The sequence below is a fragment of the Solanum dulcamara genome, chromosome 8 (genome assembly GCF_947179165.1).
Source record: "Solanum dulcamara chromosome 8, daSolDulc1.2, whole genome shotgun sequence".
NCBI classification, from domain to species: domain Eukaryota; kingdom Viridiplantae; phylum Streptophyta; class Magnoliopsida; order Solanales; family Solanaceae; genus Solanum; species Solanum dulcamara.
This window is the reverse complement of record NC_077244.1, coordinates 40,986,928-41,009,879: the sequence shown is the minus strand read 5'-3', so window position 1 is coordinate 41,009,879 and position 22,952 is coordinate 40,986,928. Positions and strand designations below refer to the sequence as shown.

General features: G+C 37.7%; 1 protein-coding gene across 2 annotated transcripts; it reads left to right on the top strand.

The window, feature by feature from the left end:
* Positions 1-879: 879 nt before the first annotated feature.
* Positions 880-11,964, top strand: LOC129901441 (uncharacterized). 2 transcript variants are annotated; one of them, XM_055976616.1, is made up of 6 exons: positions 880-1,014; positions 7,246-7,567; positions 7,649-7,848; positions 8,020-8,096; positions 9,496-9,597; positions 11,420-11,964. In XM_055976616.1, exons 2-6 carry the CDS (start codon positions 7,474-7,476, stop codon positions 11,673-11,675), a joined length of 729 nt encoding a protein of 242 aa, XP_055832591.1. In that variant the 5' UTR covers positions 880-1,014; positions 7,246-7,473; the 3' UTR covers positions 11,676-11,964. The 2 variants fall into 2 exon arrangements, with proteins under 2 accessions (XP_055832591.1, XP_055832592.1); XM_055976617.1 differs by lacking the exons at positions 7,246-7,567; positions 7,649-7,848; positions 8,020-8,096; positions 9,496-9,597; positions 11,420-11,964 and adding an exon at positions 1,307-7,234.
* Positions 11,965-22,952: the final 10,988 nt, after the last annotated feature.

Sequence of the window (22,952 nt, the reverse complement as noted above, 5' to 3'; positions counted from 1 at the left end):
ACATTATGACCTATCTTTAGCTACCTTTTGTTTCCATAGGTTCTTGTGAAGTCAGTTTGGGTTGTTTGAGATTAGAACTTTTTACTGTTTTTTTTCAAATCTTCTGAAACTATTTTAAATTTGTCAAGCAAAGGAGTAAAACACTAGACTTTAGAGGAATTGCACATGGTGTTTCATTTACTACTGAAGCAGATTGCTTGTTATATCATTAAATTCAAAGTCATCATCACTGCTCAAATGAAGTTGCCTTCTGTACATGTATATAAAATCAAGATGGGCAAAGAGACTTATTCAGAGAATACTTGATGAATTCAGAAGTTGGAAACCAGAAACAAACTTTGGGCTGTTTGCCAAATTTCTTTGTCAAATTTTGCAATTTGGCCACATATTTGATTTTGTTAGAATGTCATCACTGTAGTTAGGATTGATACAATCTGCCATAATTGCAAAATAATAAGTACTCCTGGAAAGCTTAAAAGCTCTTAGTAATATAACTCCATTATACAGTGGCGGATCCAGGAATTTTATGAAGGGGTTCAAAAAAAATTAAACACGCTAATCAGAAAAAAAAAGTTCTTATTCGGATTCGAACCCGCGAGTTGAGACAAGCTAAGGTGAAATATTGAACCCCATTTGCCACCGAGCTAGTCCTTTGGCTTATGCTCAGGGGGTTCAATATTAAATATATATACACATAAATTAAAATTTTTATCATATATAAAATGTCATTTTTTAACGAAAGGGGTTCAGCCCTGAACTGCACGTGGGTCCGCCCCAGACTCCATAAGCTTATCTGGATTACTTGTAGTTGTAGAATATAGATTCTGGTCTACGACCTTATCCTTTATTACCTTTTTATTACTGAGTTAAGTAGCACATTGTCCGTTGTTATGTTTCTCTAGAGCTGCTCAAAATTTCTAAGAAGTTCTCCATTGGTTGTTGTTTTTAATGCTGTGACCTGTAAGCTTCTGTGTTGATGAAAGTTGTACTTAGTTAGAGTCCTTCAACTCCATGGTATTTCACTACTTCTTGATTTTCCTTTGCATTAATGATTAATAACCAACTTGCTGTGGTTTGTGTAAGTAATACTTCCTTCTTCAAAGTCTAGAAGCTCCCTGTTGTTTAACCGCATAGAAATTCTTTCGATACCTGCAAAATCAGCATAGTCTTGAACTGTAATTTAATTTTTTGCAGTGGCTAAATTGCGGCCTATGGTTGCCTTGTACAAGAGTTTACCCAAAATAGCTTTGAATAAAAATGAAAGTGATAATTCATGCTTTACATACATAACTTTCTGTTCCATCAGACGTCCAGGCATACGGATTGATATTCAGCTGCCCAGGGCTAGCAGCCTCAAAGATGCCATGGAGCTTTCGATCACTATAGTTGAATAGGAATAGAGTTAAGCCAATGTTGATATTCTTCACATATGAGAAATGAGAAGCTGGTAAACCTGTTCAACAAGATCAAGAGAAGAAAAGGTCCATATTATCCAACTGTTGTGCAATCTTCACCCAATAAAATAGCACTGAAACAAAAGTCTGATCTGAAATAAAAGACTAACCAAATAACTGTTTGAATAAGTGAAATGCTTGCATCCAAAAATTACTGCTCCAAGATTAGCCTTTCTCAGATTCCTAGCTGTTGCACTACCATTAACTGTTGATAGGTGTTCGGTTTTCTCCTTTAGCCTGACTGTTGTTGTCTTTCTCCCAGCCCCCATTATTTTATGGGATTAATGACCTGTCAGTCGAGGACCAATGATGTTGAAGTCTTGAATTGTAAGAATTGGTAATCACAGTTCTCGGCGAACCTGCACACTATGATCAGTAATGGTCAGTACTCAACAACCAAAAGAAAAAGACTAAAGGTCACACACGAAATTTGTTTCTGCCTCTACCGTTAGCTCTAGGCTTTTCAAGAATTAACTAAAGAATATTGATGAGAAGAGTGAATTAAGATTGATGCTAGCCGTCTCAAATCCACATGTATCAGCGAAGATAAGCATGTTAAAGTACTTTCATACTATCACAAAGGATGGAATACTAGGTTCAAGTAGTTTTTATGAGCATTAACAATGTTAAAGCATGACATGCAGGACATTTAGGGATGAAATAACAGACAAGTATTTCTTATGAGCACAAAAGGTGGCCTTCCTGTTAAGAGCATCTGGAAAAATTACAAGTTCAACAATGGTGGAATTCAAATGCACGATGACTGCATCAAAGTGTTTTCTTTTTTTTTCTTCTTTCTTTTGGTGATAAGGTGATTGCATCAACTTCTTGTGATAGCAGCTAGGAACCTTTGTGTAAGGTTGGCTTCATAAATGTTAACTATGCTTTGAAGTAGAAACAAAAAACAAGTAACATCAATAGTAACTACGGTCAAGGTTCTAAAATTGTACTTCTGTGTGTTTTAATGACCAAAATGAGTAAACAAAGATGTCCAGATAGTGAAAAAGAATATTCATTCTAGGCATAAGTCGGACATGTCCTATCTTGAGATCATGAATTGAGATGAAGAAGTAACCATAAGTGCATCATATGAACAAACACAGAAAGGACGAAGTAACCAATAGAAACATTTTGTACGTAGATAGAGCTAACAGGGAGACAATGGGAGAATATGCAAGTACAATACCATGGTTGTTACCAAGGAAGAGAATGTGGTAAGGAAAAGATTTTATAGGATGATAAAACCCTCGGCTGAATTATTTCAATTATTGATCACAAATTTATTGCTTGAGTTTTTGGAATCTATCTGAATAATTTTACTTGACCATGGTACCAATGATAGACCATGGAAGCTCACAAGCACGCTAAGGAAGAAGCCTCTATAAAAGGATGAATTCAAGAATGACTGATGTTTGACATAGAGGAATCTATCTTAATATCGCAAACATGGAGTTGAACAAAATGTAGCAGTGACAAAATAAGGAGTAGTCATACCAAAGGTGGGGGAGATCGTAGCAAGGGCAAGGAGCAACACCCTCCCACCTAGAGCCATGATGCCAACAAGTTCGATGGCAGGAAATTCGAACGACAGGGTTATGCCGAGAGGGAGTAGACCACAAAGGGTAGCGACTGCTATATATGTGGAGGTCCTCACGGCTATGCCAGATGCCCGGAGATGAAGAACCTTGGTGCCATACTGTGGGAGGTAGACCACAGGATCGACCTGGAGCCAGGAGCCAGGCTGCCTGCATACCCACCATACCGCATGGCTCCACCCGAGTCAGAGGAGCTAAGGAAGCAGTTGAAGGAGCTCCTCGAGGCTAGTCATATCCGTCCATCCAAGGCCTTATGGCGCGCCAGTCTTGTTTCAAAAAAAGAAGGATGGCTCGTTGCGCCTATGAATAGACTATCGGGCGCTCAACAAGGTGATCGTGAAGAACAAGTATCCCATCCCGCTCATTGCCGTCCTGTTTGATAGACTTGGACAAGCCAAGTACTTCACCTAGGTGGATCTGAGGAAGGGCTACTACCAAGTGCGCATAGCAGAAAAGGATAAGCCGAAGACGACATGTGTGACAAGATACAGAGCTTACGAGTGGTTGGTGATGCCCTTCGGCTTAAGCAACGCACCCGCTACTTTTCGCACACCAATGAACAAGATCTTCCATCCCTACTTGGATCAGTTCGTGGTAGTATACTTGGATGACATAGTCATTTATAGTAACACCTTGGAGGAGCATGTGGAACATTTGAAGAAAGTGTTCCAAGTCTTGCGAGGAAATGAGCTATACATCAAGCGGGAGAAGTGCGAGTTCGCCTAGCATGAGGTGCACTTCTTAGGACATGTTATCAGCCAGGCAAGCTACGGATGGACAAGGCGAAAGTTCGGGATATCAAGGAGTGAGAGGCACCCACAAAGGTAACCAAATTTAGATCTTTTCTTGGACTTGTTAACTATTACCGCAGGTTCATAAGTGGCTACTCTACCAAAGCCGCTCCACTAACTGAGCTATTGAAGAAGAACAAGTCGTGGGATTAGAGCGAGGAGTACAAGAAGACCTTTGAAGACCTCAAGGCTGCCGTGACAGAGGAGCTGGTCCTAACGCTGCCTGACTTCTCCAAGAAATTCAAGGTGCACACGGATGCTTCCCACTATGCCATTGGAGGAGTATTGATGCAAGAAAGGCACCCCATTGCCTTTAAGAGCCACAAACTAAATGAGATGGAACGGCGGTACACCGTGCAAGAGTAGGAGATGATGGCCATTGTCCATTGCCTACGCATGTGGAGGCACTATCTACTTGGCTCCAAGTTCATGGTCAAGACTGATAATGTGGCCACTAGCTACTTCCAGTCACAGAAGAAGCTCAACCCAAAGCAAGCTAGGTGGCAAGACTTCTTAGCTGAGTTTGATTATGAGCTAGAATACAAGCCAGGCAAAGGTAATGTTGTGGTCGATGCCTTGAGCAGAAAGTTCGAGCTTGCTGCCATCACTACAACATACTGTGACATTCAAGATGCAATCAGGTATAGCCTGCAGCACGATCCAGAGGCAAAGAGACTTATGGAGCTAGCCACACAAGGCAAGTCGAGGTGCTTCTGGGTAGAAGACGAACTATTGCTCACTGTCGGACGAAGGATATATCTGCCTAAATTCAAAACCATCAGGCGGCAAATCATGAAGGAAAGTTATGATACATTGTGGGCCAGACATCCGGTGCAGCATCGCACAAGGGCATTCATTGAGGCGATTTACTATTGGCCATGCATGCGGGAAGATATTGAATGCTATGTGCCGACTTGTCTTGTGTGCCAACAAGACAAGGTGGAGCAACATCAACCAGGAGGACTCTTGGAGCCCCTGTTCGTAGCGGAGCGTCCATAGGAGAGTGTGATCATAGACTTCATCACTTGTTTGCCGAAGTCCGACGGGTATGGGACGATTATGGTTGCGGCAGACAGGTTCTCCAAGTATGCTAACTTTATGCCCGCCACGGCAGGTTGCACTGCTTAGGAAGCTGCCAAGCTATTCTTCAAAAATGTGGTGAAGTATTGGGGGTTACCAAGACACATTATTAGCGACAGAGACCCACGTTTCATAGAGTTGTTCGAGATCCTTGGCACGGAGTTGCATTTCTCTACTAGTTTCCACCCGCAGACAGATGACCAAACCGAGAAAGTCAATGCCTTGCTGGGGTGCTACTTGAGGCACTTTGTGAGCTCTCATCAGAAGGATCGGGTGAGGTTATTGGATGTAGCTTAATTCTCATACAACTTGTAGCGGAGTGAGGCCACAAGGTGGATGCCGTTTGAGTTAGCCACAGGCCAGCAGCCCCAAACTCCACATTCACTATCGGCCGCGTTTGAAGGCAAAAGTTTGGGGGCTTATCACATAGCCAAGGGCTTTGAAGAGCAGCTTGATATTGCCAAGTCCTACTTGGACAAGGCAACGAAGAAGATGAAGAAATTTGTCGACCGCAAGCGTCGCCTCATGGATTACAAAGTTGGAGACATGGTCTTGGTTAAGTTCAACCTAAGGCAATTCAAAGCATTGCGAGGCGTGCATCAAAACTTGATGCGAAAGTATGAGGGCCCGTTCAGGATCGTTGCTAAGGTTGGCAAGATCTCATATAAGTTGGAGCTACCACCGTATCTCAAGGTTTATCCCGTCTTTCATGCTAGTTTCCTCAAGCCATACCATGAGGACAAGGATGATTCTAGTCGAGGAGAATCAAGTTTGGTGCCAATCACAATCACCGCCTCCCATGACCGAGACATTGAGGCTATTGTGGACTACCAAGCCAAGCAAAAACGGGCACAACAAGCCACTGCCATGTTTGTTGTCTCCTTGTCCACTGGAAGGGATAATCTCCGGAGGAGGCCACATGGGAGAGATATGAAGACTTGTGGCAGTTCAATGACAAAGTTCGGGAGTTCTTGCAGTAGCAGTGTGCTGCGGTCGTCGCTACATTAGGTGGGGGGGAATGTCATGACCCTCCACTTGATCATGAATAAGGGAAAAGAATCTAGAGTCTTGGGGAGGTTAATGAAAGACTCTAGATCCTTGTAAAATTTTGTAGAGAAGTCTTCAATGACCTAGAGTCCTCTAGAGTGTGTAGAGAATTCTAGATTAGGGATTTCTTTGTAAATATGGAGGGACTTGTATAGTAATTTTTATTTACTCTTAAGCCCCATAGGAGTAGTATAAATAGAGGGGTCCATTCATTTGTAAGGCATCAAGAAACAAGCAATCTTCCAAAAGCAATACAAAGCCTTCATAAAAGCTCTCTCGTCTTTCTTTTAATCTAGTGTTCCCTTAGTGATCTAGTCTAAAAGGCTTACTTGAGCTTGCAAGATCGTGAAAGATTCGTGAGTAAGTTGTCAAGTGCCGCACGGAGGTCTTAGTTGAAGTCTAAGTCCGTGACACTAAGATATGCAGTATAGATGTTCTCTTGTAGTGAACTGGAAACTGTTTCCAGTGGTGATCTTTTACCCCCCCCCCCCTATGCAACTTTTCCTATTTCATTCCTATAACACAGAAATGACTTGACATGTTCCTAACGGATAATAAGCCATCTAACTCTTCTCTTAATAGTCCTGACTGAAAATAAATAGTCCCTATGTCAAATTTGATGGTTAAAATGGCATGGAGTGTCAGTAGTATTTTTCAAGGGTTACATATAGATCTACATGTTACTTTTTGGGTTTTCAGTAGTAGGATATGAAAATCATTTTAATATGAAGAGTAATGTGGTTTACATAGAGCTTTTAATGTTGCATGGCATATTTTCATACTTTAAGAAAATGGAAGTTAAATAAGTTTGAATTGAAGGCAGTATTGAGCTTTGTGTCTCCCCAAGAATACTTTATATATAGAGTCAACAGCAATAATATAGCGTGTTAGATATGTTTCACTTTTGAGCTCAGCAAATACCAATGTTAATTATGCATTAAATCATATACTTCCGGAGAGGCAGTGTCTGTTTTGAGAAGATCTACAAGGGTTTCCAAATAATTTTCATGGTTTACTATAGTTATGGCTATTGTGTTGAAATACCTGGTGTTTATGTCCGTTAGTCGTGAACTCTCCCGAAAATCATCTATTTGTATCTGTGTGTTTGCACATAGTTCTGAGAGGTAGTTTACTGAGGTCCTCTCTGTGCCACAGAACATAAAAGTAAGAAATATTGAAGCTAATGCTAAACCTGTTATAGTAAATTGTGACCTCCTTTTTTTGTTGAATTATATGAGCTTTCAGTTCATCAAGTTTATTTATTTGTTACATGTAAAGGTTCATTACAAATTGGAACTTCGGCAATTCATGAACATGCTTAATAGATCGGTACCTGGGCTGTTGTATGCCTCAAGGGCTCTTGAGGAAGTACACGTACCATGAGGACAATTTCCTCCAGAAATTAATGATTCTGTGGTCATTGTGGGAGGATTTAATGGTTCTTCATGGCTGCCATCCTTAAATTTCTACTTTCCTTCGGAAGATTGTGTGGAAACACTCAGCCCAATGACCTTTCCAAGATCACATGCGTCGGCAGTGAAATTAAATGGTGAACTTTTTGTACTTTGTGGGGTGCGTAATGATGTGTATTTCAATACAGGTATAATAATTGAGGTTGTTCCTTCCCCTATTTTTGTCTGTTTCCAAAAGAAATGTGTTGACATTATTTGCTCATTTCTAGTTGAATCATACAATCCATTGAGAAATCAATGGAGCCAACAACCTTCACTGAATGAGAAGAAGCGGTGCTTAGCTGGAGCTTCTTTGAATGATAAAATTTTTGCTTTTGGTGGTGGAAATGGTGTTCAATGTTTTTCAGAGGTCGAAATGTTTGACTTGAACCTTGGACATTGGATCTCTACTCAGTCAATGATGCATAAGGTATCATCCAGTTATTTACAATTTATGGTGTTCTACACGACTGATTTGTGCAAGCATGTTGCTCTGTTAATGAGAAAAGTTTTGTCTTTTTCTTAGAGATAAGCTAGAAGCAATATATCTTGAAGTTTGTTCAGTTCTACTGATATTTTTTTTTTTTTGCATATATTGCAGCGGTTTGCTCCAGCAGCAACAGATATTAATGGTGCTATATATGTTGCTGGTGGTTATGATGGGAAGGCTTACACAAAGTAAGAATTAGTGTTGTTGCTAACTTTTGTCTTCCTTGAGGCTCAGCTTCCCGTGATTTTCCAGTAATTCATTTTATTTAGCCATTTGTTGCATGCTTCAAATCATTTTCACTTTCTTATGTGCCACATCTTTTATGAAACATCTGTGCCCTTTTTTTCAGGATAAGTCCTTGCATGTGTTTTATATATCCAGCTTTTAAAATTCTGTTTAATGGCAACCCTGTTATCTTATGTAGGAAGGTGTAATTGTGTAGGTCAAATCCCATTTAGTTTTTCCTAGATGGTCAAGTAAGGTGGATCTTTTATTTCACTTTTTTCATGTACTTTTCCCAATCATTTCTATGCTCATGGTTCACATCACCTCTTTGGCCTGCCAAGCGATGGGGACATTGTACTGCAGGCAGCTGTCAAAGCCGCATTGTGATAAGGAATTGAGTACTATATATATAACTAAAAATACTTATATATGTATAGATATGTGTGTGTGTATGTGTTCTTTTTAGATTGAGTAAGCTGGGTTGTATCATTAGTAAAAGCCGAAATAAATCTAGATTATCAATTTTCTATATAAAATAAATAACATCATACACTTTAAAGAAACTAGGATCGCCTTTCTTTTAATTCCTAGAGCTCTCTATTATTACCTAAATAGTGAAGCATTTGTAGATGTTGGGGAAGTCATATACTATACTCGACACACAATTTTCCCTAAATGGTATTATTAGCTCTTAGTTAGAAGGTAACCATATATGAGGTTTTGTTTTCCGTGCTGTAATTTGAACCCATTTGAAGAGTTATCACATCTTTGTCTAGGAAACAACAATCACTAAGCTCTGGCATCTTCACTATAAGAAGTTCCAAGTCACATAGATATCATAATTTTAATTTTGAAAAGTTCAAGTCACAGAGATCATGAAATGACAAATAGAAATACCTTCTCCACTTCCAAAAAAAAAACTAAAAATTCATAACTAGGAGCAACATTCATTTTGCTTGTGCGGTGCATGAAAGCCTTAAATTTGATATCATTAAAGTATGCGTTTGAACAGAAATTTTGAAGTTCAATATGATTACATTTCTTCTCTGTATAAACAGTTTCAGAGGAGAAAGTCTTGACGTATGTCATTCTGTACATATATTGGCAATTATGGAGTAGTGTTAACACATCAAAAGTTTGTGTGGTGGTTTTGTTCAATATCTGGATGCACTTTAAGTTTTAATAGAAACGATGTAGAGGTTACATATGGTTTGCCTTTTGGTTTCAATGGGTGCTTCATACCATGGTTTATTGGGTGTGGATGTACGACCGTATCATGCTTTTACCTAATAATAGTGACACTTTTGTCTAGATCTGTTTGGAGTGCATTTATGTCTGACTGATATTTGGTTCAACACTTAGATCTGTTGAAAGATTTGACCCGACGGAACATACATGGACTACAGTTGGATGCATGAAAACAAGGAGGGGGTGCCACTCTTTGGTTGCCTATAATGAGAAGTTGTAAGTCCATTTCTGTTAGAAGCTTCTGTTAGATATGTTAATTTTACCATCGAACTATCTTAACTGTGTTTCATGGTCCTCAAATGATTGTTAGATGGGTGCACTGTGACTTTGTCCTTGTGAGTTTTCTATAGCAGGTAGGGGTCTACATGGCCGGGTTAGTTTGGGTTTTTCACATACCAAACCAAACCATTTGTGTCAGGTTTTTAAATCTATAAATCAAATCAAACTAATAAAATTTGATTTTTTCAACCTATTTTTTTTGGATTTTTCGGGTTTCTGGGTTCTGGTAAAATATCCATACAAACATATAGTTAACTTGTGCTTCAAGTATTTCTTTAGTCCTATCAAAATACAACTCTCTAAGATATTCTCAATAAAAAATAACATAAAATATGAGATGAGTGATGACACTAAAATATTCAACAAAATTAATAATGAAATTGCATAAAACAAATACTGCAAATTAATAAGTCATAATCAAAATGATCATAATTTAAAAGTACTAAATCATGTTAAAATAAGTCTAATAAGTATTAGTTACATGTCTAAATATTAAAGAAAAAATTAAAATTAAATTATATATTTTAATTGTCTAAATCAATTTAAAACTAAAGAACAAATATCAAACATCGTTGTCATTTTTAGTGTTGAATTGATTATTGTTTTTGTTAGTATTAGTATTGATATGATTTTGATTTGAACTTTGTTAGAGTAATTAATATCTATGAGATATAACCTTCATTGGACCATTCAAAATTCTAAGTTTCAAACTTGAAATAATATATTAAAAGATAAAAACTATGAAAAAGTATAAGAAATTTTTAGAAATTATATCAAAGTAAATACTTTTATGAATAAAATAAATTTTAAATTTTTATATATATATATATATATATATATATATAATGTCGGGTTGGTTTGATCTCGGATTGATTTTTTTTTAGTTTAAACTAAATCAACCCAAGTATAGTCGAATTTTTTTCAATACCAAATCAAGTCAAACCAAATCACTAATCGTTTTTTTTTTCGGTTTTACTTGGTTTGCGGTTTGATTCGGTTTTCGCTTTGGTTTTGTACACCCCTAATAGTAGGTTTAAGGTTGGGGTGTCAAAATGATCTCAAATATAGGTAGTCCGCCCAACCCGCCTAAAATTTTATGGGGTGGACTCAAGATAATTTGAATTGGGTCAATCTCAACCCATTCAAACCTTAATCCAATTTAAAAGAATCTTCAATTGAGCCCAATTTAGTCTTTAATTTCAACCCGTTTTAAGACTCTTTATTTGCATTGATGTAATATATGTTCCCATATTGAAGGTATAAATTACCATCTATTTTATCTCTTGTAGGATTTATCTATCCACTTGCAACTTATTTTTATTTTATTTTCTTGAGTTGAAATTTAAATTGTGGTTATAAAAAGTAAATAATAATATGTTAAAATTATTGTGATTAAGCGGGTCAAATTGGACGGGTCATGACCCAACCCAATTTTTAATCCATTGGAACCCAACTCATTTGAGCCCAAAGTAAATTTGGGCGGGTCATATAACCCAACCCGATTTTTGTTTCAACCCAATTCAATATATTCAATTTCAACCCAACCCACCCATTTAACACCTCTAATTTAAGGTAATGGATGGTATAAGAAATATTTGGGAGGGGTAACAGTGGTAGGATCGATCTTATTGACTATGACCTGATTTTATATTTTATTGCCCTATTACTAGTAGTTACTGGACCTTAGAAGCTCCTGATTTCATGTTGGTCATTGTGCTTGGAGATGGTTTTATCCGGACATATAAATTTATTCTTGTAGATATGCCTTGGGTGGTTATGATGGAGAGAACATGGTTTCATCTGTTGAGATACTTGATCCACGGTTCAGTTCATGGGTGATGGGAGAGCAGATGAACAGTCCCAGGGGTTACTCTGGAGCAGTTGTGATAGGAGGAAAAATATTTGAAATTGGCGGAGTAAATGATCAAGAAGAAATTCTAAATACAGTATATTACTTTATTTATCACTTCTACCTTGGTTTAGAATATATATCCAATCTTTGCTTCATACTTTAGGGAAGAGATGTTTCTTCTCTGCACTTGTCTTGTGAGTTTGGGAAGAATATCTCAACATTTTGGTGCTAATACATGTATTTGTCATCTAGTACGACACAGGGTGATGACTTCACTGCACATATTGCTGATCCAGATATGTAAATGATTACTATATAGAACTAGTGATATATACACGGGGGTGCACAAGTAATGCTAAGCTTATGTGCGACTGTCTTAAACTCCATGCTTTTGCTGCTTGACTGAAATTCTGATATACAATATTCACTATGCTAAGATTCCGTCAATTGGTTGAGTGGAACATATTATGATCTTTTCATATCTGAGAAGATGTCCTTGTAGTGGGACACTATTAATCTTTTGTTACTTCTCTGCTTTATTTTGTTTATTTGCATGTGTAAAAATGGAATTCGTTATGTTACATGTGTTGGTCTAAGAACGCCTCCTTTCTTTAGAACGTGCTTCACATGCCACTGAGAATCTCCTCCACCCTGATGATAACGGTTCCTTCAGCCCGTGATGCTAATCCAACCAACCCATCGCCTCCCCTCGACCCTCTCAACTCCTCAAATTACCATCACAAAATCTACATATGCGAACCATTTGAGACCTTCGACAGTTTGGGCTTCTTCAAAAATGAGTAGTGGCTATCAAAAAGTCCACAAAGATGGGCCTTCCATCAGTGACATATTTTTCCTAGAAAGACTTCTTTGACACTATGTTGCATGATTGTAGATTCACTCTCGTCGAGAAATTCTTAAAGGGCATGCCCAAAATTGATAAAATCAGGAAGTCCTTTGTTACTTAGGTGCCACTAAAAACTTCGGTCTAGGTGATCATTTTGATTATAGACTTGTCTATTTGAATTTTTTTTTAATTTATTTATTTTTTTACCCCTTCTTAGGAGCTTCCATCATTTTTTTTCTCTTGGTGACTCAAACTCACAACCTTTGGGTTGGAAGTGACCAGTGAGGGGTGCTTATTATCCAAGCAACTCTCTCTTGTTGAATTTTGACAACAAAATTGATTTCAAATAAGTTTATTTTAAGCAATTTCTGGAATTTGAGGGACTTGACGAGTCTTTAGATGGTCCCTCCTTTTTGATGAAGAGAACTTCTTTACCACAATTTAGATTTTATTTACCTAGTTTACCCTGACCTATGTATCCATGATATGTTATTAGCGAAGCCTTGGATTTCATGGACCTTGTTTAGCTTTGGATAAAGTTACTAATCCTAAATTTGGATTGCATATGATGAAGTGAAGCAGGAGGTTGATCAATTAGAGGAATTTTAGGACCACTATTTGTACTGTAAGCATCATGGACATGGAAAACATAATAATAGAATCAAACAAAAAGATTTGTTGTACGAAAAAGCTACCCAAAATGAGCAAGAGAATGTCAACGAACCTGAGGTATTAGATAACGAAAAAGACCAGACAATGGTCACGAAAGAGGAAGGGAAAGTTGAAGAGGATGGACTTTAACAGAACTCCCTGCATAAAAAGTAAGATATGGGAGATCATTTTAAAGAACAATAGGGGTAAACATCTTCCTCCCAAGCGTATAAAAATCAACGTGGGTTGTCTTTCCCAATGATAAAGACATTGCTCAAAACATGGAACAAATAGAAATTCTCTACGATAGCAATGACAATACTAAAACAACAACAATAACATATCCAGTGAAAATTCCACAAGCGGGATCTCAAGAGGGTAGAGTGTATACCACTATCTCATGGAGATAGAGATGCTATTTCCGAAAGACCCACGGCTCAAAGTAGCAGTCCCAAGAAAGGGAGAATCACAAAATACACACACACATATATATATATATATATGTATATATACACACATACATATATATATACACATACATATATATATATATACACATACATATATATAAATGTATGTATCATATAAGCTGAAACAAAAAGCGATGCAAATTCTACAAGGCAAGGACAATACCAATATCAAAATAATGAGATAATCAAGGGCAATAACAATACAACTATAAAGGCACGCCTAGACCTAAGACTAACCCTAAACCATGACAGGGCAAGACAACATTCTACCCCTGCTAGCCTTCTATCCTTATTAGCATTTTATCCTAATACATAATCTCTACTCCTTTCTGTCTAAGGTCATGTCCTCAGTCACACGAAGTTGTGTCATATACTGTCTAATCACTTCTCCCCAATACTTTTTTGGTCTACCCCTACCTACATGGCCCCCAAATCCAACCGCTTGCACCTCCTAACTGGGATGTCGACAAACCTCCTCTGCACATGCTAAAACCATCTCAGTCTCACTTCTTTCATCTTGTCTACCACAGAGGCCACTCTCACCTTCTCCAGAATAACCTCGTTCCTAATTTTATCACTCTTAGTATGTCCACACATCCATCTTAATATCCTCATCTTCGCAAAATCCATCTGATAAGTAAAATGAAAGTAAAAATAGTGTTGCTAATGATGAAGGGTGCCAAGGACTTGATAAGGTTCAGAATGATTCTGGGAATGTGCTTGTTAATGTGCAAAACAATGATATCACTAATAACTTGACACCTCAGAGTGGTTACTAGATCACTCCTGAATCAACTCAAGTCTCCATTTCTCATGTTATGGTTAGGTTATTGAGCTAGTGCCTCCAGGTATGTTCCTTTGCCTCAGTTACCTGCATCTTTTATCGTATATTCTTTTGTCTCTGCTTAACTTCATTGCGTGTTCTCTCTTCTTTAGCTACTTGTAATATATACTCCTTCTTTACCTGTTATTTATACTTACTTTATCTTTGGAGTTCAGTTGGCCTATACTCATACAACACTTTTGCACCCTACAGATCATAGTATGAGTTCTCGCCGTTGATTTGTACGTCAGGCGGAGCAGCTATGAATCAGAGACTTGGGGTAAGCTCCTGGCATTTGGAGTTGTTCTTCTCCTTCTATTTAGGCTGGACTAGTCTTTATTCTATATTCCCAGGCAATTCTGTAAATTTGTACTTACCTTGTACTCATGTTGTGATTAGTAGTTCCACTACCGACTAATATTAGGTCTTGGGGTGTATTATATATATTTTGATTCTCTCTTCTTTTTTTATTTTATATTTTTTTTCCGAATTCTTCTCTTCCGCGTGATAACCCGTTACTTCTGGTTCCGAGCTATGAATTCGACTTACCTACTAGTGGGATGTTAGTGGGTGTCATCGTGACCTGAGATTTCAGAACGTGACAAATAGAGATGTGGATGTCTGAGAGGACCTCGGGTTGACTAATCTGACCAGTGGTCATTTGATCTTCATCAAATTTTAAGAAGATAGTTCCAAAATATTCCAATTTTTTGACTAGAATTGGCTTAGCAGCCTTCTAGTTGAAGGATTCTCTAGTAGTGCTCTAATTGAGTTTCGTCAATGAAAGGCTCTTGTAGAGCAATAAAAAAAGCATTGTGAAATTTGATATGAAATTTTAATCTTTCAGTAGCAGCTTGGTACTACATGCCCCTAATATTCCAATTGATGATGCTGATCTTTAAGGATTTGGGATGAGAGAAGTTTGAGGTTTTTCTTTTGATTTCTAGTAATATGAATTTTCTTTGGTTGTTTAGGTGATAAACCTCCTTGCGTACACAAATAGTAAGTTTCATTTTGCACAATATACACATCAATAAGAGTATCACCAAAGGATTGTATCAAGTGGTTAACAGTTTCATCAGAAGTGTTGTGATCTTCATCTGAAAGTTTATTTTGGTCATAAGAGATTTTATCTTTTCTTTTAAACAGAGGAATAGTATGCACCTTCGGTAGTGAGCTAGGACTAGATTCTACCACTGAATGATCAAAATCTATTCGAAGTAGATATGGTAAAATGATTCTTTATTAAATTCTGTTTGTGAATTTTTTGTAGGGTCTCAAAACTAAGGATCAGATTAGGACTTTCCCCTTGAAATAAGACAACTAGAAGTTTAAAAGGGATTTGGATTTCGATAACTTCTTGGGGAGGATAGACCTTATGAGCCAATTCCTTTTCTCTAGTCATCTGACGGAAATCAACTAACCGAGGATATACTAACAATATCCACCACGAAACACATAAGAGACAATAGGCCAATCCAATCCAACTTAGTTTGAAAGTTCCAATATAGAGCGAAACAAAGGGCAGATCTAATTCAGCCATATAAACCATCCATTATACTGTCACAAACAACACAATCATAATCAAACAATAACCTAACTTAACCCCCATAAGCCCGAAAGGTACACACCAATAAATTTAACCCAACCGACCTCCTATAAGATTAGCAGGTGCAAACAACAATCAATTATAATGGTGATAAGTGGTGCACATTAATGCAAGTATGCAATACAAACCAGTGGTATCATCAATACCAAGTGTCAAGTAACCAAGTATATACACCTACCTCTTGCTTCCAACACGCAAGGTAGGACCTATGAGGACACCCCTCCTCCTACTTAATGTGTCACACAGGACCCATAAGGGGCTCAAAAAGCATGTATGTACTGCTTTGTCCCGACCTAGGACTTCCATAATTGATCCGCTTTAGATCTGCTCCGTCATAGTATAAGAGATACATAAGAAAATTACACCAGTATAAAAAAGGTTGGCATCCTTCTTGACTGATCAAGTAAGTAGTGAATGCATCCTTGATGCAACTTTATCTTGAAAATCCATTTATCAAAGTTGTAAAGGTGGTACGGTTCCCCTCTAAATCAATTTAAGAGTAAAAAGTGCAAAATCATACTTTCTCAATAATGTAATGAAAATCAATGTATTTACTGAGATTATACCACAAAACACGTGAAAATGAGTTCCAGTTCAGTGCATGTCATCACCAACACTCAATAAATAGCATCTAAACAACTGAATCCACATAATCAGAATCACCCTGCTCCTAAAGCATAGAAAACTAACCTGAAATCTAGTTGTTTTTCGACCAAGGCCTCGGGCCCAATAATATTCCAACATATGCAATAATACTATCATAATATGATCACTAAAACTCAGAAATGAAGGAAATTACGAAGAATCAATCAACCAGAAGTATTATCTCAACCTTTACCTAATGTACTATTTAAGTGAGAACTAAGTACAACTAACGCCAATCTACGGCTGTAAAAATCAACTAAGGTTCCACAGCCTAATTTGAGATAGAGATCAACATAAAGTCTAAGGATCTATTTAGAGTGAATTTCCACAATATCGAAGAAAAGCCAAGTTCCATGCACTAATAGTGGGTACCAATCCATAATAATTACTACAAGGAGTAACTATATTATCTAAAGTATCATTAAAAATTTATTCTAAGGCACACATATAACCAAATTATTTTAAAGCATAGCTCGAATATTAAACTCTGAAGAGGCTATCAACACCAACTAATACATAAGGAAGGAATTTCCCACATAAGCTAAGGATTTTGCAACACAATGCTAGCTTGAGGCTCGTATGAGAATCAAGACAATAGGAATAAGGAAATAATCCAAAACCCTTCATATACATCCCTACCCCACATTAATCTATACTAAACAATGTCTCATGGAGTATAATTTTCACAAGCTACACCCTAGACGTGACACGACAATTAGGATCCGAAAGACCCTAGACAAGTCAATTAGCATAAGCATGAGTTACGATCATAAGATAATCAAAGTAAACTGAAAGTGGAAGATAAGTCTTAGTGTAGAAAACTAATCATAAGGAAAAAATCTGAGTATAACATTTGAAAATGCGAAAATTATACTAGTCTGACATAACCGCTACTATCATATGTGGGGCATAGACCAAGACCTTGCTCACGAAATAAACTGAAACTGAATGAAGTCTGAAAATGAAAAGAAATAATGAACTCACAATGTGGAAATGCCTTCGAACCATGAGGACTTACCAAGCAGTGCAACATAGGTAGGATCCAATACTAACCGCAAGCCGAATAGGAGTGTCGTGACCTATATTATAAGATAATACATGCAAAAGAAGTATATTATCAGTACTATGGAATGTACTGAGTAAGAAGAATGTGCAATGTATGACATAAAATATGATTATACAATGACCAAGCTAAAACATGAGATAATCCTTTAAAACATTGTTAGAAAGATAAAACATGGTCTATGCAATATTTGTAAGAAAATCATAAGTTTAACAGAACATAAGTGAAAGATACCGTAACTGACATAAATCATGTGATATATAACATAGAGTCCGGTATCATCTCTCCCACGCCAAAAAGATATTGTTCTACTTGCTAAGGTAAAGACCATTAACATGAGCTATTTGTGGATCGATCCACTAGTTAGGGCCAATGAAGGCAAACCCTAAGGGGGCATGCAGTTCTGGGACCTGAGTAATCACCACTAATCCAACTCGGTGCTAATTAATACTCTCAACAAGAATAGTCATAATCATAGCATAATCTTTGAAAATGGTAATAATCTTGTAAGACCAATTTTATCATACCATACTTGAAAATCATAAGAATAACTCGTTTAACAAATCATGATTTCATAACATATTCATAGATGATACTTATCTAGGCATCGAAATCATGAAAGGCTTGTTCATAGAAAATCTTGAAAATCCTTCGTGATAAGAATATTTCACCCTTTGAAGCAACTTTATTTCCATAAAAACATCATTGATACTTTATCTAAAGGCATCCTTAAAATTATAGTTCTTCAAATTCGTGATGCATGCATAATTCTCAAACATAGTTCATAATAAAAAACTGAGCATAATGCATGTGTTTATGAGAAATTCATCAACAACATGTAATTAAAATTAAATCATGCATAATAAGATCATTGGGGAATGAGTAAAAGCATAATTGATTGAACCCAATGCAAAATTATTCAAAAACCTAGGGTTAGAAAGAAATCATAAAGAGTAATTGAAAATACTTTGGGACTACGTAGATGAAAAGAATCCATAGATGAAATTCCCACATACCTCAATGGAATCCTAGCTTGAAATTGAAAGAGGAGACTTTAATCCTTGTACCCTAGTTTGGTTGAAGAAGATGGCCTTGAGAGAGAATTTCCTTAAAAGCTTTTGGTGTTTTGAGTAATGAGAGGGAATAGGGAAAATTTGAAGGATTTGAGTAGTTATATGTCTTAGAAAATAGTCCAAACGACATAATTAGGTACTAAAAGAATCAGAAATGACTAAAATATCTCTGGAATTAAACTGCGGGAGGTGATCTACGAGACCTACCTATGGGTCATAGGTCCCTCTACGGGTTGTCAAAAAAGGACTTGTGGAATCAGGATAAAAAAACATAAGTTTCTGAAGTTCACCCTACGATCCAACCCTATGGGTCATAGATTACCATACGAACGTAGACCCCATTCATCCTACACAACCTCAAATCAAACTCGTTGATTCTCCAAATACGAGACCACCTACGGACCGTAACTCTTTCTACGGTTCATAGGAACCCCTCATCCTATTCACTTAGAAAATCAGTGACTCTAAATCTCTATCTATGAGCTCCTCTACGGCTCATAACACTTTCTACAGCCCGTCCTGTGGGCTCGTCCAAAAGCATTTGAGACCTTAAAAATTTCTCAACTCAGAACATCACCTAAGATGGTCTTCTACAAGCTGTAGGACCTTATGCGGCCCGTAGGTAGGCTTCATGGGTCATGCACCATAGAATTTTCTGTAACATTTTTTTCCAATCAAACATTTCAACTTTTTAGGTGTTACAGTATCTCCTTCTTTGAAATATTTATCCTTTTAAAATGTGACTCAAGTTAGCATGAATATAGTAGGGAGAGATCTCTAACAATCCAACATGAAATGCAAAATATATCAAAATGCATGAAATCTAGGAGTAATCAAACCCAAGACAAAACATGAATTTAAAATCCGATTTCATGAACATGCATACATACAAAAACATGAGCATAACTGAGATGCATTAATCCGAAAGAGTAAACATGAGGAACTAATACCTCAAGAAGAAACTAAAGTGGAGATAAAGAGATGAGGATATTGGGATATCATATTGGCTTTGGCCTCCCAAGTAGCACCCTCAACTAATTGATTCCTCTGAAGAACCTTTACGGAAACAACTTCCTTATTCCTCAACTTCCAGCCTTGACGATCAAGAATCTCAACCGGAACCTCTTTATAGGAGAGACTTTCTTTCAAACAAACACTCTCTAATGGCACAATCGAAATGGGATCACCAATATACTTCTTCAACAAAGAAACATGGAATATCGGATGCACTGATGCCAATTCCGAAGGAAAATCCAATTCATATGCCACCTTACTTAAATGCCTCAAAATCTTATATGGACCTACATAACCGGTACTAAGCTTCCATTTCTTACCAAAATGCATCACACCCTTCATAGGTGTGATTTTCAAGTAAACCCAATCATTAACTTCAAATTCAAGCTCTCTCTTTCTCACATTTGCATATGATTTCTGTCGGCTTTGGGTAGTCCTCAACCTCTATCTAATGAGTCTATCTTTCTTCATAGCTTCATGGACAGATTCGGGCCCTATCAAATTGACTTCTCCAACCTCAAACCACTCAACAGGAGACCTACACCTCTTACCATATATAGCCTCAAACAAAGCATTTGAATACTCGAATGATAACTATTATTACAAGAAAACTCAATGTGGAAAATGGTCATCCCAATTACCTTTGAATTCAATCACACAAGCTCTCAATATATCCTCTAAAGTCTAAATAGTCCATTCGGTTTAACCATTGGTCTGAGGGTGAAAAATTCTACTACCAAGACCCTTCTGAAATAATTTCCAAAACTAAGAAGTAAGTTGAGTACCTCTGTACAAGATGGTAAACAATGGAACACCATGCAACTTAACCAACTCTCGGATATAGAACTAGCATAATTCTCAGCCGAATAAGAAGTCTTAACAAGAAGAAATTGTGCCAACTTAGTCATTGGATCTACAACAACTTAAATTGAATCGTGTTGAATACACATACGAGGTAAACTCATAATAAAGTTCATAGTCAAGTCTTCTCACTTCCAAGTAGAAATCTCAATATCTTGAGCCAAACCTCCCAATTTTTGATACTCAATCTTCACTTATTGGCACTTTGGACACTTTGCGACAAATTCTACAATATCTTTCTTCATGCCATTCCACCAATAAACTTTCCTCAAATCATTATACATCTTAGTGGATTTCGGGGGAATAGAATATCGAGAATTTTGAGCTTCTGACGGTATCTATTGCCTCTAACCATCAACATCCGAAACACATAAACGACCTTGGTAACGAAGTACACCATCTCCCCCTTGGAAGAAAGCCTCTATAGAGTTTTCTTAAACCATTTTCTTCAATTCAACCAAAGTCGAATCATTATCTAGTTTTGCCTTCACATCCAAGACAAGAGATGATTCTGAGCCATTTTGCACAATAACACCATCATTCTCGGAATCAACCAAGAGAATATCCAAATGAACTAGTCTATGCACATCACGAACCAAATCCTTTTTCTCATCTTCAACATGGGCAACACTATTCATGGACAACTGTCATGCCCCGAGACTACACCCTAGGTGTGACTGACACTCAGAAACCATTGATGGTTCCCAAGTGAACCCTTGACCTAGCTAACTCACTAAGAAAAAGACTTAACTCATAAAATAGAACTCATGGTGGGCGTGAATAAGTATAAGAACTTAACTTCTCAAAATAATAGCTTAATACTCCATATATAAACAAATAAAGCTTTAAACATAATTTTTGAAAAAATCAATGAATATATGATCTCTGATTGTTTAGCCTATGAAGCCTCTAAATACTGACTCTGAATAGGTATCGGGACAGTCCCACGACTACCTCACTAATAAATATAGACTGAAAAGTAAAGACTCAAGAGAGCCTTTGAATGTAAAGAGGTCTCAACAAAAGCTGAGTGGAAATCTGATCGTCAACGATGCACCTGTTGAGGATCCTTATCTCCTATGTCTGCATCATGCAGAAATGCAATGCCAAATGACGTCAGTACATGAAATGTATGGTATGTATAGCTGAAAAGAAACTTACTCAAATATACTCAACTAAGCTCAACTCAATAAAGCATGCAATATATGTAAAACAATGCTTTAAAATATATGAAGAAGTAAATACAGCTTAGCATATAGGGTGTGTTTGGTATGAAGAAAAATGTTTTTCGTGAAAATATTTTTTTGGAAAATAAGTTGGTTTCTAACTGATTTTCTCATTTTGGTTGGTGAGTGAAAAATATTTTCTAGTGTATGATTTGTGAATGAATTTTTTTAAGAAATATATTTTATTTAATCTGACCCCGATACCTGACTCGAGACCCAATCCCGACCTTGACCTCGATTTCGACCCCGGCCCCGACATCTAACTCGAGACTCGACCCTACAACCCGAGATTCAATCTCGACACCCGACCTCGACTTTTGACCCAGACCTAAGACCCAATCCTAATTTGAGAATTAACCCTGACCTCAACCCGAGACCTAATCCCGACCTCGACCCAAGATCAAGACCTGATCCAGACCTCGATCCATAGCTTAATACCCAAATCGAGACCCAAACTTGACCCCAACCTAAGTCTCGATCCCTATACCCAATCCCAACCCCGATCCCGACACACGACTTGACCCGATACTTGACACCCGACTCCTACTCAACTTTGACCTAGATTCGACTCGACTTGGGACCTCAACATTGACCTGAGACCTTGACCCTAGTACAATACCCGATCTTAACCTCAACCCAAGACCTTTACCCCTAACCCAACCTCGAGACTGGACCTTGACCCCGACTCCAGCACCCAACTCCCGATAATAGATCCTAATCCCAACCTCAACTCGAGACCCCTATGTAAGATTTGAGACCTGACCCCGACCATATACTTAGACTCGAGATCCGAGCCCTGACCCCGACTCTTAACTCAAGATTTGACCCTGACTCTTAACTCAAGATTCGACCCCGACTAGAGATCCTAACCCAAGATCCAAAACCAAACCTCAACCCCGACCCCGACTCCCGACTCGAGATGCAATACCCTACCCCGACTCCAACTTTGACCTGACACCCAATCGGAGACCTCAACTGACCCGAGACATGTGCCTGACCTAGGGCCCGACACAGACCCCAACTCGAGACTTGAACTCGACTATAGCACCGGGTCCATACCTCGACTTTGTCATCCGACACCAACTCCTAACTCAAGACCCATCTTAAGACCCCAACCACGAATCCTTAATCGAGACCTAACCCGAGAACCTGACCCGA

Excerpts from the sequence above, each read along its gene's own strand:
- LOC129901441 (XM_055976616.1), top strand. The coding sequence starts at position 7,474 with ATGACCTTTCCAAGATCACATGCGTCGGCAGTGAAATTAAATGGTGAA. Across the intron at positions 7,849-8,019 it reads CTCAGTCAATGATGCATAAG|CGGTTTGCTCCAGCAGCAAC; the intron begins GTATCATCCAGT and ends CATATATTGCAG. Across the intron at positions 9,598-11,419 it reads GTTGCCTATAATGAGAAGTT|ATATGCCTTGGGTGGTTATG; the intron begins GTAAGTCCATTT and ends TTATTCTTGTAG.